Source organism: Lissotriton vulgaris, chromosome 4_1 (assembly GCF_964263255.1).
Source record: "Lissotriton vulgaris chromosome 4_1, aLisVul1.2, whole genome shotgun sequence".
Taxonomy (NCBI): Eukaryota; Metazoa; Chordata; class Amphibia; order Caudata; family Salamandridae; genus Lissotriton; species Lissotriton vulgaris.
In genome coordinates this window covers 1,754,800,628-1,754,818,887 of record NC_141691.1, presented here as the reverse complement: position 1 = coordinate 1,754,818,887, position 18,260 = coordinate 1,754,800,628, and the positions used below count along the sequence as shown (strand labels likewise).

The 18,260-nt window shown below is 48.5% G+C and overlaps 1 protein-coding gene across 2 annotated transcripts in view; it reads left to right on the top strand.

Annotated features, from left to right (window-relative positions):
- Positions 1-18,260, top strand: part of PABPC1 (poly(A) binding protein cytoplasmic 1) — a 338,040-nt gene that overhangs the window by 191,487 nt on the left and 128,293 nt on the right. For both annotated transcript variants that reach the window (XM_086966062.1, XM_086966063.1), the window contains exon 9: positions 8,176-8,448. In XM_086966062.1, coding sequence (XP_086822188.1) covers positions 8,176-8,448 — 273 coding nt within the window. The remainder of the gene's footprint in view (positions 1-8,175; positions 8,449-18,260) is intronic.

The window sequence follows — 18,260 nt, the reverse complement described above, 5'->3', positions numbered from 1 at the left end:
GTGTGTGAAAGGTGCAGTTGTAGTGGAAGCAGTTTTGCAGTGTGAATCTTTCTGGATTCACTATGCTGTGAATTATTCCCTGGTCTAGTGGTTGGGTCTGGAATCGTCTTTTTAAAAAAAAAAATTATTTTTCTTTAGCCCAGGTGGGCGTCGACGTCCCACCTTCTGGTGTCCGTCCTGTAATGTTGGCACACTTCCTACGGAAGCTCCCACCTTTGGGAGCCATCTTCAGATTATTTTTTCCACCGTTCAGTCTGGATCGTCACCGAGAGGTTCCAGGGTTTTGGGAGAAAAGAAGGAAAAGACTGAAATCTACCGAAAAAGTTTGGAGAATACATCCAGGAACAAGACCACGGAGCCGGGACGACTAAGGAGGACCACCTTGAAGATTTCGACGTCCAACGGAGAATGTGCACACAGGGTGCCCCCTGAGCGCAGAAATGGACGAGACTCCGTTAAAATTCTTCCGCAATTGCCACCACAAATACGTGCAGAAGGACCAGCACCCGGTTTGCAACCTCTGCCTGCCGGTCGACCACGAAAGCAAGGATTGCAACGCCTGCTCTGTTTTCACCCTGAAGACTCTCCGCATTAGAGGCAGAGGATAGCCAACCACAGCATGCAAGGAAAAGGCCAACCTCCGTCGCTTCGGGACTTGGGCCTCTCCAGTGACTAAGAGGACATTATCGCCGAGGGACCAGATGACTTCATGGTCGTAGAGACCGATAAGAAAACCACAAAAGAGATGGGAGAGACGTTGACCCCTAAAGCCCCGACCGACTCTAAAGCCTGAGTCTGACTCTCAAAAAACAGTCTGTCCACAGAAGAAGCACTGGCGCCGAAAATTTGGACGGCCGGAGCTGCATCCAGGGACAAGCAGATCCTTCGAAAAGAACTTCCAGGCGGCAAAAAGGCACGAAAAGCCTAGGTCGTCGAAGCACGTCCCCGAAAAGGAGCGCTCGACGCCGAAGGAAAAGGACCCAAAGGCTTCTTCGAAGTAGACGTCTACATCTAAGAGATCGTCCAAAACACTAGACGCCGAACAGGCCGCCGAGATGGAAAGGAAAAAGAGAAGGCTCTAGGCCGAAATGGATAACATCCTGCAAAGGAAAAAAGAATTTGAGTGGATGAAGAAGTTCACCATCCAGTCTAAGCCGGCGACAACAATCGCCGAAGTCTAGTACAAGGAGGAGTTTGACGCCGAAGAGCTGCCAAACTGCTGAGCCCCAGGAACACCAAGAGGAAAAGGGCCTATACTATTACGAGGAAGGCAAGGAAGACCAGCGCACAAGTTTGGACTTGGCATCCTCAGTGGCGCAGGACCTGGATTGGCAGGACCTCTATGCTGAAAGCCCAGAAGAGGCCGTGGAGACGTATCCTTTGAGGCCTTCGCCGCCAGAGGACATTGGGATCTACAACATGCTCATCGGGAACGCAGCAACAGCTTATGGAGTGAAACTGGAGGAAGAAAAATCAAAAGCCTACTTCCTCCTAGAGACCCTGCTCCCCATTCGAACCAGGAGTCAATTCCTCCCCATGCTACCAAGTGTCTTGAACCAGGGGAGGGAGGCATTCAAAGAACCAGCAAGCTGCAGGTCTGTCACACCTAGGATAGAGAAATAATACAAACACTCTTCTAAGGATCCTCTCTACATCCAGGGATCCAACACAGCTGACTCCTCCACAGCAACATCCAGAAAAAGGGCCAACGTTCCCACAAACTCAGGTGCACCAACAGACAAAGAGTTAGAGGATAGACCTCACTGGAAGGAAAATAGAGGAATGCAGCAGTACACCGGCGCATTGCCAACCCTAATGCCCTACTCAACAGGCATACGTACCAGCATTGGGACAAGGTCGGACAACTGCTCAAACACCTCCCTGAGCAATACCAACAGAGGGCAACACACCTGGTGGAGGAAGGCAAGAATATAGTTAACTCGTGCCTGAAATCAGCCCTGGATGCGGCAGACACGTCCAGCAGGATCATGATGATCGGGGTCACAGGGAGAAGGCATGCCTAGCTGAGAATATCCAGCTTCAAGCCGGAAGTACAGAATAACATTCTGAACACCCCTTTCAATGGAGAAACCCTGTTCGGAGCACCAGTAGATGAGAAACTCGCCCAACTCAAAAAGGAAAATTAAACTGAAAGGTCCATGGGGGGCCCTGCAATTCAGAGGAATGAGGAGAGGCACACCGACACGGAGGCCAAACGGAAGAGGGGGAAACGAGCCGGGAACGTCACATCAGACATTCCAGCAGGGCTCCTGGGGCAACAACCACGCACAGCAGGGCCAGCAAAAACAAACCTGGCAATACCAGCCTCTTGGCCAGTCCTATCGCGGGAGGGCGAATGCCCACCATAGACCTAAAGGACGCCTACCTACACATTCCCATGAGCAGACAGCACGAACATCTACTGAGATTTGCCATCAACAAAGCATACTACCAGTTCACTGCCCGCACCAAGGGACTTCACCATGGCAGAGCACCTAAGGAGGGAAGGGATCCATGTATGCCCCTACCTCGACGACTGGTTCATAAAAGCAAGTTCCTACAAACAATGCAAAGAACATGCACAACAGGTCACAAACGCTAACAGAACTGGGATTCTCGATACACTGGGGGAAATCCTCAATGGAACCTGAGCAAGTGAAGATCTTAGGCGCACAGATCAACACCATTTATTTTATTTTATTTAAAGAGTTTTATATAGCGCAAACAAGATCTTCACAGATATCGGAGCGCTTTACATAGACGGGTACATGAGGGAGCAAAGTCAAACAGGCAAATCAAGCTTTACATAGAAGGGTGCAAGGGGGAGCATATTCAAACGAGTAACTCAATAAATCACAGTATAATAGTACTACTAAGTGACAAAACCACTCATGTGGATGATAAAACAACTCATACAAATAAGTCAAGGGTCAAACATGTAATACATAACGGTGCAAGGTGTTAATAGGATTTGAAATAGTAGCTCAAGTGTATTTAGCCATGAGGATAGCTTTTACTTCTTTTTTAAAGAGTGTAGTGGAGGAGATCAGCCTGGTTTCGGGAGGGAGTGAGTTCCAGATCCTAGGCGCCATTCCTGAGAAGGAGCGCTTGTATGTTTTTTCCTTCCGGAATCTTCGAGGTTTCAGCAGGAGATTGTTTGTGCCTCTCGTGTTTCTAATTCCCCCAGAGATTGTCAACTTCTGAGTGAGGTAGCCGGGTGAGTTTAGGTGTACCGCCTTGTGTGTCATGCAGGCGATTTTCAGCTGTATTCTGCCTTCAAAAGGCAGCCAATTCAGGGATTTCAGGTCAGGGGTAATGTGGGAGTACTTTTTTGACCCAGTGATGAGTCTCGCTGCAGCATTTAGAGAAGCTTTTAGTGGTGCAGTTGTAGTTAGGGGGAGTCCGCAGAGGGCGGTGCTGCCGTATTCAATTCGTGGGATGACTAGTGCTTGTACTGCAGTTTGGAAGTCTTTGGCCGGGAGGTAGGGTTTGAGTTTCCTCAGAGTATTGATCTGGAAGTTCGCTCCCTTTATTGCCTTGCTGATATGTTGCTGCATGTTGAGATTAGTGTCGAGTGTTATGCCTAAAGATTTTGCTGAGTCCACGATGGTGGGTTGGACATTGAGTGCGGTTAGGAGTTTAAGCCAATGTTGAGTGGTTGATATCTTAGCTGGAGGTGAGATCAGAAGGAACTCTGTTTTCAGGGCATTGAGTTTGAGGTGGTTATCGGCAAGCCAGGATTGGGTGCAACTGATCGTTGAGTTCAGGAGCAGGATGTCATTGGGTGATTGTAACTTGAGGTAAAGTTGGGTGTCATCAGCGTACATGTGAAAGCGTACATTGGATGCTTGTAGCAAGGTGGTGAGAGGTTCCATGACTAGGTTGAACAAAGTTGGGGATAGAGAAGATCCTTGGGGGACGCCTAGCGTTACAGGTATTGGCGAGGACATCAGGTTGTTGCTCTTGAATTTTTGCGACCTGTTGTGAAGAAAGGAAGTGAACCACTTGAGGACAGTTCCAGATAGGCCCATTCTTGTGTTTAGTAGTTCTAGTAGATTCTCATGTTTGACGGTGTCGAATGCTGAGGAGAGATCAAGAAGGATGAGGAGGCAGGTGTCGTTTTGGTCTAGCATTTGAAGTGCGTCGTCAATTATGTGAGTCATAGCAGTTTCTGTGCTGTGTCCTGCTCGGAAGCCTGACTGGTGAGGGTTGAGGAGATCGAATTGCTCAATGTGTTTAGACAATTGTAGTTGTGCGCATTTTTCCAGCAGTTTGGCGAGAGTGGGGATATTGGTGATGGGACGGTAATTGTTGAGATCCGAGGGGTCACCTGTAGGTTTCTTTAGTAGAGGTGTGACCTGGCCAACTTTGAGGGAGTCAGGTATGCTGCCTTGTTGGAGAGAGCTGTTGATAATTTTAGTCCAGAGAGGGAGAAGAAAAGGGGTAAAGTCTTTTACTGCGGAGGCAGGGAGGGGGTCCGTGAGGTGATTGGATGGTTTCAGGGTGCTGAGCAGTTTGCCAATTTCTTCTTCCGAGTATATGCTGAAGGTTGACCATGTAGCATTGTTTTTTGGTTCAGTGGGTGCTAGGCATTGGGGTTTGGAGTAGAGGCTTGCGTCAATGAGGAGATCGCTTTTTATTTTGTCGGTTTTTTGGATAAAGAAAGCAGCGAAGTCTTCAAGAGAACACTTAGCCTGCTGAAGGAGGCACGTCAGTACCAGAAGGGGCGAGCTCTGACAGTGATGACAGCGAGCAAGATCATGGGTATGATGGCGTCCTGCATACACCTAGTCCCCAATATACGGCTACACATGGCACCATTCCAGGAATGGCTGCAACAACAATGGTCACAAGCTACCGGGATTTGGGAAGATCTAGTGGTTGTAAAACACGCAGTGCAAGAGGAGAAAGTGTGGTGGAACAAGGAGAACATAACAAAGGGGAAGCCTTTAACACCACGAAACCCAACAGTGACCATCACCACAGACGCATCCCAGAAGGGATGGGCAGCACACATGAAAAAAACTCAAGGTGCGGGGCCTATGGACTCCAACAGATGCGATCAGGCACATCAACTACCTGGAAGTAAAGACCGTTCGTGTTCCTCGCCCTAAAAGCCTTCCAGAAACAACTGTAAGGGCAAAGATTATTGATACAGACCAACAACACCACAATGATGTTCTACATCAACAAACGGAGGAACACAATCAGTTGCACTATCCAACCTAGCGCAGGACATATGGAGACTGGCCATCTCACTCAAAGTAGACCTCCTAGCTATAAACCTACCAGGGAAGGACAACGTGGAGGCAGACTGGTTCAGGAGACAGACATCCGCATCCCACGATTGGGAGTTCAATGCACAAGAAAGACAAAGGCTATTCAAGAAGTGGGGGACTCCGACAATAGGCCTATTTGCAGCACACCAGAATGCAAAACACCGATACTTCGCAACCAGGGGAACAATCCCAGCCAGAGAGCCTCTGCCTAATGGCATGGCTCCAAAAGACTGTTTGCACATCTGAAACTGCCGGAGAGCACACTGCTGGTGATACGAGAGGCAAGAAGACCTACCACACGGAGGTGCTATGTGGCAAAATGGAAAAGATTCACACAATGGTGTATCAAGGAGAAACTGCACAAGATGACGAGGGAGTCAACGGTGTTAAAATATTTAAAACACCTGCTAAAATCAAACATAAGTTATCTCGCTGAGAGTACATCTAGCAGCGATAGTGGCCTACACAAGAGGAGAGACAGGAAAGAGCTTCTTTACATCACAAGTAGTAAAAACATTCCTGGAAGGGGCTAAAAGGATCGCACCACCAAAAAGGATGCCGCCACCGGCATGAACCTTAATTTGTCCTAACAGAGCTTATGAAGGTGCCTTTTGAACCCATCCTTAAGGCCTCACTACAAATGCTCACGATGAAGACAGCCTTTCTAGTGGCAGTCCCCTCGCTACGCAGGGTAAGCTACCTGCAAGCACTAACGCTACAAGAACCTTACATCCAAATACACGACAGGGTGGTGATGAGAAAGGACCCACAATACAGATAGGAAGCTTCTTTCAGAAACCCTCCACAAGCGCGGAGAGGGCACTTGTCACTCTGGACGCTAGAAGGGCAGTAATGCATTACATGGGAAGAACTAAAGAGCACAGGAAAACACAGCAATTCTTTGAGTCCTTTGCAAGCAGTTTCCTGGGTAGACCAGTAACTAAGGCCACCATCGCACAATGGATCGCACAAACAATACAATTCTGCCACAAACAGGCAGGTCAAGAACTAACCGAGGGGGCACAAGCCCACTCGATCAGGAAAAAGGGAGCAACAATAGCCTTCCTGGCTAACTCACCCATCGAAGACATATGCCTGGCGGCAACATGGGCTTCAGTGCACACGTTCACTAAGCACTACTGCGTGGATATACAAATGAACAAGGAGGCACAAAAAGGACAAAGTGTTTCAACATATATTCAGCAACCAACGCTCCTCTTTCACCAAGCCGCCACAAACATAGAAACCGCTACATTGTCTATGCACAGCATAGTGAATCCAGAAAGATTCACGCTGCAAAAACTAATTTCTTACCCGTCAGTGTAGTTTTTGCAGCTTGAAAATCTTTCTGGATTCACTAGGGAACCCACCCACCTCAGCCAGAAAGATGAGGCAGGAGAAGAAGGTGGAAATAAAAGGGCAATATATACAGACACCTTCAGAGAGAAAGTGGAAATTAATTTACTTTAAGGAAGAACTTGATAACATTGCAAAAGGATTCACGAAAAAAACAAGAAAAAAGAATCAGAAGATGGCGCCAAAAGGTGGGAGCTTCCGCAGGAAAGAGTGCCGACATCACAGGAAGGACACCAAAAGGTAGGACGTCGACCCCCACCTGGGCTACGAAAAAAAAGAGAAAATACTACAATTCCGGACCCAACCACTAGACCGCGGAATAATGCACAGCATAGTGAATCCAGAATGATCTTAAAGCTGCAAAACTATACGACAGGTAAACTCTTCGTTCCAGCACATTGGCTTACATTTAGGTTCTTTCAAAACAGTTGGGTGGTTACTAAATATATATTTCAGGTCGATTGGCCATTTTACACTGTATACTATATTAATGTACTGGAGATTCCCAGCCTGACTCGGAATTATTCAAGCATATGAATATATAAAAGATACCAATGTTAGATACCTGGAGTTAAAGGTAACTAATTCTGTATGCAGCTCTCAGTATAACTTACCTTTCTGATGCTGATTATATCATTCAGGACACGTAAATTTCAGGCATTCACAATAATATATGACTGTACAAGGATAAGAAGATCATGAGAGCACACCCCAAATTCCTACCAAAGTTAGTATCCCGTTTTGACATCAACCAATGCAGAGCACTACTGGCTTATTTACTGGCAGGGTCTTGCTCACTCACCCTAGTTATCAGGAGAACGGTCTTGTACTACAGGCAAGTGTCCCATAACATCACAAAAACGAGTCAGTTCTTTGTGGGAGACTAACCAAAGCCTCAGGACACATCATTAACTAAGATCACCCTGGCCAGAAGGAGACTACAGACCATTTAGCAGTTATATACTGGCCATCAAGACATAAATAGCTAAACCTAGGGCACACATGGTCCTCACGACATACGTTTACAAAATACTATTGTCGCTATAGAGACCTGTCCGGAAATTGCAGTGGGACAATCCGTACTGAAAGCTGTTTGCATCCACTCTGTATTCTGTCCCTCCTCACATATTCTGTGAAACATGTGAATCTAGAAAAGATTTCAGGCTGAAGAAGCAACTTGTAAACTGTAATAATGGTTGTCCCCCTTAAAGTTCTTATAGATTCACATGTGAACCTCCCACCTCCATTGAAGGAAAGAAGTGAAGGGGTAATTAAAAAAATATATAATTGGACACAGACACACATGGGGCTTACAGTGTCTATACAGGCTCTGCCTATGTCGACATTCACTCAAAATGATTTTGGATCCAACCAGAAAACAATGGAGTGGTGCAAAGCTTGTGAATCTAGACTAACTTGATAAAGCAATATTTACATGCAAGTAACTGATTTCTTTTAATTCGTTCTTCAGTCTTTTTGCCAATGAGTGATAGTTTTTCTGTGCTGAGCTTTTCCAACTCTGAAACTTTCTTTTGTGTAGGTAATGATGGAAGGTGGACGCAGTAAAGGGTTTGGGTTTGTATGCTTCTCATCTCCTGAAGAAGCCACTAAAGCTGTCACAGAAATGAATGGGAGGATTGTTGCCACAAAGCCATTGTATGTGGCTTTAGCCCAGCGCAAGGAAGAGCGGCAGGCCCATCTCACTAACCAATACATGCAACGAATGGCCAGTGTAAGGGCCGTGCCTAATCCTGTGATCACACCATACCAACCTGCACCACCCTCTGGTTACTTTATGGCAGCAATCCCACAGGTAAAATATGTTTACTCTGAGCAGCTCTTTTGTAGGCCCCATGCAAACAGTAAAGGCGTTTGATTGGTGTTTTGAGTTCCAAAATGTAGAAAAGTGATGTTGTATTTCCATTGCAATATAATGTCAAACTTGAGAAATTGGCGTCTATGCATGAACTCTGATGTAAAACTGATGGGGCCAAAGTGGTTACATATTCTTTTTGTTGCTTTAAAATCGGACTTGGACCATCCAGCTACTTGTGTACTGACGGCCCTCACTTTAAGCAGGTTTGAAATCCCAAGAGGTACAAATATGCATTTGAGAGTGAAACAGGGAATAACAGAGGTTGGTTTTCCGAAACACCATAAAGAAATAGAAAGCATTGATACTTTGACATGTCATTTGTAGTCCGCTGATTGAATTTGCTGATTTTTCTTTGTGAGCTTAAACGTTTTCAGCATCTTCTCTGTATATCTATGCCCACGCCTGCCATCTAGTGTGGAATTTGGAATAGCACAAGAAGTGCTTTCAGTGTAGATGTGACTCCGTGATACATGCCCCAAAATTCTTAATGCTGGAGGATAGTTTCCAACTTAGATTTTTTTCCACTATCTGATTCAGTTTTTTTTTTTTTTTTTTTTTTGCATACCCATGAATGCTCCACATTATGGATCATTTATAATTTGGAGAGCCAGGTGAACTGAGGACTTCCAAAATATAACCTATCCAAGAAGATAGTACGCTAGTAATTCCCTGTGAAGAACCTAGGGCCAGTTCATAGACAATTGGCTCATGTCAGGTGGAGGTAATGGAAAATAATCCCTTTGAGTTACGGCCGAATCGGACCAGCATAGACTCTGTAACCTCCGCTTGTAGTGTGACCATAACGAAAGTGCTTGTTTGGCGCTCAAGGTCTTTTGTTTGATAAATAATGTTCGGCATGGAAGGATAGACTTGGGTGCACTATGCCCTCATGAACACAGTTTTTACCATGTTGACTTCTGGTGCAGTCTTTGAGGTCTCAAGGGATTTGAATCCGCATTTGGGAAGCGCTATCAGCTATCATAGGTTCAACAAGACCTTGACCTTTTGCCTCTTTCTTCCAAAATCTCCACGTGCCAATGTTATTCAGAGCACCCAACTTTACCAGGACCGTCCCTTTCGCCACACACTTGCAGATTTAAAGGATGACCATTACCACAGACTCCTCCCTGTCAGGGGCATGCATGGCCGTCTTCACGACAGTGTGCTGGCCGTTTCTTTGCATTTCAACCCCTTCGATGCTGATGACGGCTGGGAGCCGTCATCAACCCCTTCGATGCTGATGACGGCTGGGAGCCGTCATGGCATACAGTGCTCGTGTGCTGATGACGGCTCCCAGCCGTCATGACCAGGCCCGCGGTCGGAATGTGCCGCACAGGAGCGGGAATTTCGGCCGCGGACAAGGGGTTAAATGAGGCTGCACATCAAGGTGTCTGACGCACAATATGACTTCCATGTACTATATTCAAAAATACGCAAGAGCATACTCTACAGTTCTGTCCAGGGCTACTCATGCAATTTGCAGTTATCGCTTCATCATTGTAAGCACTTGCTGACAGAACACTTGTCAGCAGTCGTTTGCTGATATAAGTAGAAATCCGGAGATACTCAAACAGCATATTAACGCCCTTTTACTGTTGTGGCACCCCGATAATTAGTTTGCCATTCAAGCAAGCTCAAAATGCAGAAGCCTTGCCACCAAGTATCCACGTCCCTTAACTCTTGGCGATAAGTTATGGATAAATTGATCTGGGATATTTGCATGCTTTATGCCTCTGCTGTCAATTATCTCAGATATAGTGCTCCGGATGCTACAAAAGATGTTCATTCTAATTATTCCAACACGGTAAGAATCCATACCGCACTCTTCTCTCCTAGATATCTGTGCATCTATACCAAGGACAGCCATGCCCAATTTCCTCGGTCAGCGTCTCGCCCAACTGCTTCATCCCAATTCCAAATCCCTTAGTTTAGTTATTTGGCACCTATGGTCATAGAACTTTGATATTTGCAAGTTTCACAGGAATGTATGCAATATCTAAAGGAAACTAGAAGGCCTACTAGTTCATGTTATGCAGCTAGATGGAAACGTTCTGTAACTTCCTGTATGGTGTAGACATTGGCGGCAACCTTTTACACTTGCCACTAGCTCTTTTAAGAAAAATAGCACAGTTTTGTAGCTTGAATCTTTCTGGATTCACTATGCTGTGCATTATTCCGCGGTCTTGTGGTTGGGTCCGGAATCGTAGTTTTTTCTTTGTTTTTTTTCGTATCCCAGGTGGGCGTCGACGTCCCACCTTTTGGTGTATTTTGGTGTATTTCCGGTGACGTCGGCAGGCTTCCTGCGAAAGCACCCACTCTTGGGCGCCATCTTCAGATTCTTATTTCCGCGGTTGGGTCTGGATCGTTCCGGAGAGGGCTCCAGACGTTTTTGGAGATAGAAGAAAACACGCAGTTTTTGGACGAAAAACATTGAAGACTTTAGGAGACTACATCATCGAAGATCGAGGGAGGGAAGGAAGTTCAAGAACTTTGGATTTCCATCGAGGAATGCGATCGCAGGGGGCCCCCCGAGCGCACGAGATGTACAAAAATCCTTTCAAGTTCTGCGCAAATTGCCACCACAAGTACGCGCAGAAGGACCAGCACCCGGTTTGCAACCTCTGCCTACCGGTAGACCACGAGAGCAGCGACTGCAACGCCTGCTCCGCCTTTACGCCAAAAACTCTTCGAGTTCAAGCGAGACAGAGAGTAGCCAATGCCACGATGCAGGGCAGGGACCACCCTCCATCCCTTCGAGACCAGGGCCTATCTTCAGATGAAGAAGACAACAACGCCGCCAAAGACGACGGCTACACGGTCGTAGAGACCGATATTACGAAGACTCAAAAGAAGGTAGGAGACTCTACGGCCCCTAAACCCCCGAGAGACCCTGAGTCTCGAAAGATTGAGGGAAAATCCTCAAAAGCGCCGGCGCCGAAAGCTTCGGCGCCCGCACCTAAACTCAGGCCCAGCGGATCCTCTGAGAAGGAGTACCGGCGCCGAGAGCTGAAGAACAGCTAAAGCTGTCGAAAAACGTCTCCGAAAAAGAACGTCCGCCGCTGAGGGAGAAGGACCCAAAAAAGGCCCCAGCGCCGACGCCGAAGATAAGCTCAGCGCCGAAACCTTCGACGCCGAAAATAGGTTTGTGCCGAATGTACCGCCGAAGAGACCGGCCGAACCATTGGACGCAGATATGGCTGCCGAAATGGAGAAGAGGCGTCTCGAAGCCGAGATGGAAAACATCCTGCAACGAAAAAAAGGATTTTGACGCCAGGATGAAAGACTGCATAATCCCGACGAAGCCCAAGCCACAGGTGCACGAGGAGGAAGAGGATTAAGTCCAGGAACAGTCTGAGAATGTCGAAACATTCGACGAACCGGACGAAGGCGAGGCCGCCTTCGACTACTATGAGGACGACGACTACCGCAGGACTCTCCTGGGTTGGGCGACCTTGGAAAGTCAGGAGATCGACTGGCAAGAAGTAGACACAGAGTCCTGAAGAAAGCGTCGACACGTATCATTCGAGGCCTTCGCCGCCAGATGACATAGGGGTGTACAACACAGTCATCAGGAATGCAGCGGCTGTCTTCAAGGTGGAACTCGACGAAGAGCAGCAGAAGGCTGACTTCCTCCTCGAGACATTGCTCCCCACACAGACCAGGAGCCAGTACCTGCCAATGCTTGAGAGTGTCATGGCACAAGGGAAAGAAGCCTTCAAGGAGCTGGCTACATGCAAGGCAGTCACCCCAAGGACTGAAAAGAAGTATAAACATTCATCCAAGGACCCAGCCTATATCCAGGGCACGGTCTCAGCTGACTCAATCATTGCTGCCACAGCAAGGAAGAGGGCTAATGTGCCTACTACCTCAGGGCCACCACCAGACAAGGAGAGCAAGAGGATGGACTTGGTAGGGAGAAGAATTGGAAGGAATGCCGCGATGCACTGGCGAATGGCCAATTCCATTGCACTACTAAACAGGCATCAGTACCAAATCATGGAGGAACTGGGCAAGTTGATGAAGAATATGCCTCAGGAATTCAGAGACAGAGCTGAAAAACTAGTTGAGGGGAAGAATGTGGCAAACTCTTGCATCACGACAGCTCTGGACGGAGCGGACACCTCCAGTAGGCTCATGATGATGGGCATCGCAGAAAAAAGACAAGCCTGGCTCAGGGTGTCAGGCTTCAAACCAGAAGTACAACACGGCCTCCTGAACACCCTGTTCAACGGACAGACCTTGTTCGGGGGCCCCAGTAGACGAAAAGCTCAGCCAACTAAAGAAAGACCATGAGACTGCAAGGTCCATGGGGGCATTGCAGTTCAGAGGGTCGAAAAGGGGCACCCCATCACGAAGGCCCTACGGAATGGTGATAACTAGCCAGGAACATCGCACCAGGCATTCCAACAATTCTACCAGGCGGAGAACCAAACACAGCAAGGGCAACAAAAGCAGTCCTGGCAATACCAGCAGAGGGGCCAGTCCTTTCGCGGGAGAGGCAATGGACGTGGCTAGAAAAAGTGGGGAGGTCAGCAACCCCCGCCAAATGACTTGGTCACGCAACGTGTGCCCACCCAAATAAGAGCTCCCAGGGTGAGGCACAAGGACAACACGCAGGGGTCAAGCGCACTAATCACTTGCGTGCATGTGAGACCAGTGGGAGGAAGACTAAAACATTACTTCCAGGAGTGGAAGGGAATAATTTCAGACAAATGGGTTCTAAACATCATGCAGTTTGGATACTGCATAGAACTGGAAAAGACACCAACAAGCAGAAAGCCAAAGAGAAGGCAACTAGCAAGGAAAGAGCTGCAGCTACTCCAAGAGGAAGCGAGAGAGCTCTTGCAAAAACAAGCCATAGAACCAGTACCTTACAGAGAAAGAACAGGGTGGGTGTATTCAACGTACTTCCTGGTGCCAAAGGTAGACGAAACAATGAGACCCGTCCTGGACCTAAGGTTCTTAAACAAATTCGTAAAAATTCAAAATGACATCCCTACAAGAGGTGCTCCCTCCTTTGCAAAAAGGAAACTTCATGGTCAGCATATACCTAAAGGATGCCTACCTGCACATACCAATGAACAGAAGTCACAAACATCTGCTCAGATTCGCCATAGGGGAACACCACTATCAGTTCACAAGCCTAGCATTCGGTCTAAAGTCGGCGCCAAGGGTCTTCACAGAGTACCTAGTAACAGTCGCAGCACACCAAAGAAGAGAGGGAATACACGTATACCCTTACCTGGACGACTGGCTGATAAAACCAAGGTCATACCAGATATGCAAGGAGCATGCACAGAAAGTGACAAGAACACTGATGGACCTGGGATTCTCCATACACTGGGGGAAATCCTCAATGGAACCAGAACAAATAAAAATCTTCCTGGGAGCTCAGATCGACACCGTATAGAGCAAGGTGTTCCCAAGCAAGAAGAGGTCAGTTCCACTGGTGAAGGAGACGAAGCTCTACCAGAGGGGGCAAGTTCGGACAGTGAGAACAGCGAGCAAGATCATGGGCATGATGGCATCATGCATTCACCTAATGCCCAATGTGTGGCTGCACATGAGACCCTTACAGGAGTGGTTACAAGAGCAATGGTCACAAGCAACAGGGTGTTAGGAGGATCTAGTGATTGTAACTCAAGCAGTGCAGAAAGAAATGGCATGGTGGAACATGGAGAACCTGACGAGGGGAAAGCCTCTGACGCCGCCAACGGTGACCATCACCACAGATGCATCCCAGAAGGGTGGGGTGCTCACATGGAGAAACTCAGAGTGAGGAGTCTGTGGACACCAGCAGATGCGGTACGACACATCAATTTCCTACAGTTGAAGGTAGTTTTCCTTGCTATAAAAGCCTTCCAGACAAAACTGTACAACCAGAGGGTGTTGATCGAGACGGATAACACGGCCGCGATGTTCTACATCAACAAGCAGGGGGAACACAATCTGTTACGCTTTCGAAGCTGGCGCAGGAGATATGGGCTTGGGCCATCCCTCTCAACATAGACCTGCTAGCCATACATCTGCCAGGAAAGGACAACGTTGAAGCAGATTGGCTCAGCAGACAGACGGGCACCGGCTGTGAGAAGTTGGCCTGATATATAATGTTCACTATTCTAGTGAGCACTTTGTATCAGTCCAAACAACCCTCATTGATGATTTGTTGTAAGTCAACCTTATAGACCAGCTATCCTAGTAGCATGGATACGAGCAGTCTTCGGGCTAAACTCTAGAGGGCGTGTTAAGCCAGCTGTTATACCATCACATATACCTCTTGAACACCAAGTGAAAGGACACCACACAAGTGTTATGAAAATAAACAGTGTATTTATTTAGATCACAACAGCCCTGTACTCTTTATGAGGACAGGGTACTAAGCACACAACAAAACTCTTACGAAAATACTTAAAGTTGCACAATTTACACAAATGCCCGAGGGGCACGAAAAACCATATACTATGAAAGTGGAATGCGAAATTACTAGCAGGTAAGTACTGGACTAATAGGCTTTGGAATCGCTAGGACTACGTTACTGAACCTTCAGATTACTAGTAGGAGGCCTAGGGGACTCGGGTGCAGAGTGTGCACTCTCACGCGGGATGCGGGACAAAGTCTATGGAGGCTAGTAAAAGCAAAGTTAGTGTTCTCGGGCGAACCCGACTAGGTAGGTTGAAAACGAAAGTGGATCTGGACCCTTGGATAGTGAGGCTATGCTGGGGCACCGAAATGCCGAAGTTACCTAGCCCAGGGGCTGCGGCTGCATAGGTCTGAAAAGACGTCTGGAATCCTCGTTGACGAACCAGGAGCCTGAAAGGAGTTGCTGGCAGGCGACCAGTGAAGATTGTTCGGTGGATCCAAGCCTGGATCGAAGATAGAAGACACCTGTAAGCAGAGGGGACCAAGTCCTGAATCACTAGCCAGTGATCAGATGGGCACCAGGATGGCACCGGATGGTAGTCACCTCGACCAGGTGAGTGGGCGACGCTGGGCTCTGCAGTCTCACGGACCAGGAGGCGTTGTCGGCGACCAGGATGGAGGTGCGAGGTTGATGCTGTCGACGTCGCTGGACCCAGGATTGGGGGCAACAAGTCTTGGCAAATTCAAGCCCACGCGGTGGACCTAAAATGGCGTCTGGAGTGGACCAGGAGGGTCCGGGGTGCTCCTCTTTTGGAAGGTAGCAAGGGCCGGTCTGGAGCAACCAGACCAGCAGTGTTGTCGTCGTTGGTCGTCGTCGGGAAGGCCACAAGCCAGCGGGCTAGTAGCCAGACAACGCGGTGAGCAGCCAAAAAGCAGAAGGGCCCCACGCAGATCTCGTGGATGCTGGGGGGCTGGTCTTCGGTGCTGGAGCTGCTCAGGGTCGGGGCTTCTCGGACCCCAAAGCACTCACCAGAGGAACCCTCGGCGGTCGTGCTGGATAGAAGTCGTGCAGTTCTGATGATGGCCGGTCCCTTGAGGTCTCGTCGCACCTACGGTTCTCAGCTTAGCTGTAGAGGTAGGTAGAGGTCAGAGGGGCCAGGGAAGCCGGGTCTCGTCGTGCTGGTCGGTCGGATTCCGGAGGAAAGACGTGCAGCAAACCGCAGTGTTCTTAGATGGTGCCTGCGGATGCAGGGTGACTACTCCTTAGTCACAAGGGAGAAATCTTGAGAAGTCGAGAGTTCCTTTCGTTGAAAGTAGTGTCTTGATTCAAAGATGATCTGATTTGGAAGGGTCCCCGCTCCTGCCTTTATCCTAAAGAAAGGGGTGGGTACGCGACTAGGTCCTGCCCTAGGGGTGGGACCAGGAAGGGGGGTGGTTACACCCCTCTCCCATGCCGGACTTTCCCCAGGCCAGGGACTGGTGTGCCCCTGGAACTGGTTCTAGCCGGCAGATGCATAGTGAGCACCGGGGTGCCACTTGCAGTCACCTTCCTGTAAAGCCCTGCCTACCCAGGATACACAAAACCCTGTCTGGGATGGTGCTAGCACCGCCCCTGACAGGAAACCCTTTGTCCAAGCTCCCCTCGCTGGAAGAACTCCCAGCTGCAGGGGCGTCAGACTCGTGTCTGTGGTGGCAGCATCCATTTTGTGATGCTGAGGCTCGAGTTAACTTTACACGGGGTTCACAGTTACATACATGTCGTGTCCCTCTAGAAGGGTGGAATGCTAACCCCGTCGCCAGAATTGGCAAGGGGTTAGTATTCCAATTCGTATGACACCTTACTCGACATGTTTTGTTAAAGCGATACCAGAGATAGCATTTAACCGCGAGGATTATAATGCACTTAAGAGTATATGGTATGCGTTATCATGGAACAGCTATTAGGACTTGGTTCCGCAAGCTGCAAACGGGCTCAGCTCATGCCAGAGCACCATCTCACACGATTCCAAGCACTCTGCCTTCAGGATTGTCAAGGCCAGTGATAGGAGTGACTGATAGGAATCTGTGTGTCCATTTTTAGGGTTAGATATAGGTATACTATATCTAAAGCAAAGAGTGATTACACCACCTTGCCCCAGCTGTGGTGCAGCCAGTTGTGTCAGATTTAGATGGCCAGCCAGGGGTGGCATAATACATGCTTCAGCCCCTGGTAGGCCCTGGGTACACCTATGCCCTGAGTTACAGGGTCTGATAAGGTGGCCCAGTACCAATTGGAAATGTACCTAAGGTACATGGAATCCATTTTACAGAGAGAGCAGTAGCCTGGGGTCCTGAATAGCAGGGCCCCAGGTCAACTAAGTCGGAAAACCAGCAAAACACCAGGCAAAAAAATTGGGGGCAACCATAGTCAGGTATCCACCTTCCTACACCGGCAACCCACGAATGGGAGCTCAATACACAGGAGACTAGAAGGCTGTTCGACAGGTGGGGGACACCGTCGGTGGACCTATTTGCAACACGCCAAAATGCCGAAGCTTTGCATCCAGGCTGCCCGGGGAGGGGTCCCTTGTGAATGCCCTATGGATAGTCTGGGCGAGGACATTTGCCTACGCTTTTCCCCGATACCGCTGATGCACAAAGTCCTCAGCAAGTGCAGAGCGAGCAACATGACGCTGATACTGGTCGCACCACAGTGGGCCAGGCAGACATGGTATTCGCAGATCATGGAGATGGCACAGAGCGCACCCCACAGATTCGGAAGGAGAAAGGACCTGCTCTCCATGCAAAACGGGCAGGTGCTACACCCAGAGCCAGAGAGCCTGAGCCTGGTAGCGTGGCTCCTGAAGAGATAGAATTTGCGCATTTGAAACTACCAGAGAGCACCCTGAGGGTACTTCGGGAGGCACGAAGGCCCAGCACGCGAAAGTGCTATGTATCAAAATGGAAGAGATTCACTCTATGGTGCAGGAGAGAGAAGCTGCACAATAGGATGCAAAGGGACTCAACGGTGCGAAGATACCTCACGCACCTACTAGACAAGAAACTAAGCTCGTCCTCCTCGAGTTCACTTAGCAGCAATAGTCGCTTACACAAGAGGGGAGACGTGTAGGAGTTACTTCACCTCACAAGTGGTTAAAAGGTTCCTGGAAGGAGCTAAGAGGATTGCGCCTCCAAAGAGGGTGCCACCACCTGCATGGAACTTTAACCTGGTCCTAACAGAACTGATGAAACATCCTTTCGAACCAATTCACAAAGCATCCCTAGAGAGGCTAACAATGAAAACAGCTCTCCTGGTAGCAATCACCTCGCTGCGCAGGGTAAGCGAGCTTCAGGCTTTAATGTTTCAGGAACCCTACATCCAAATTCACAATGATAGGGTGGTAATGAGA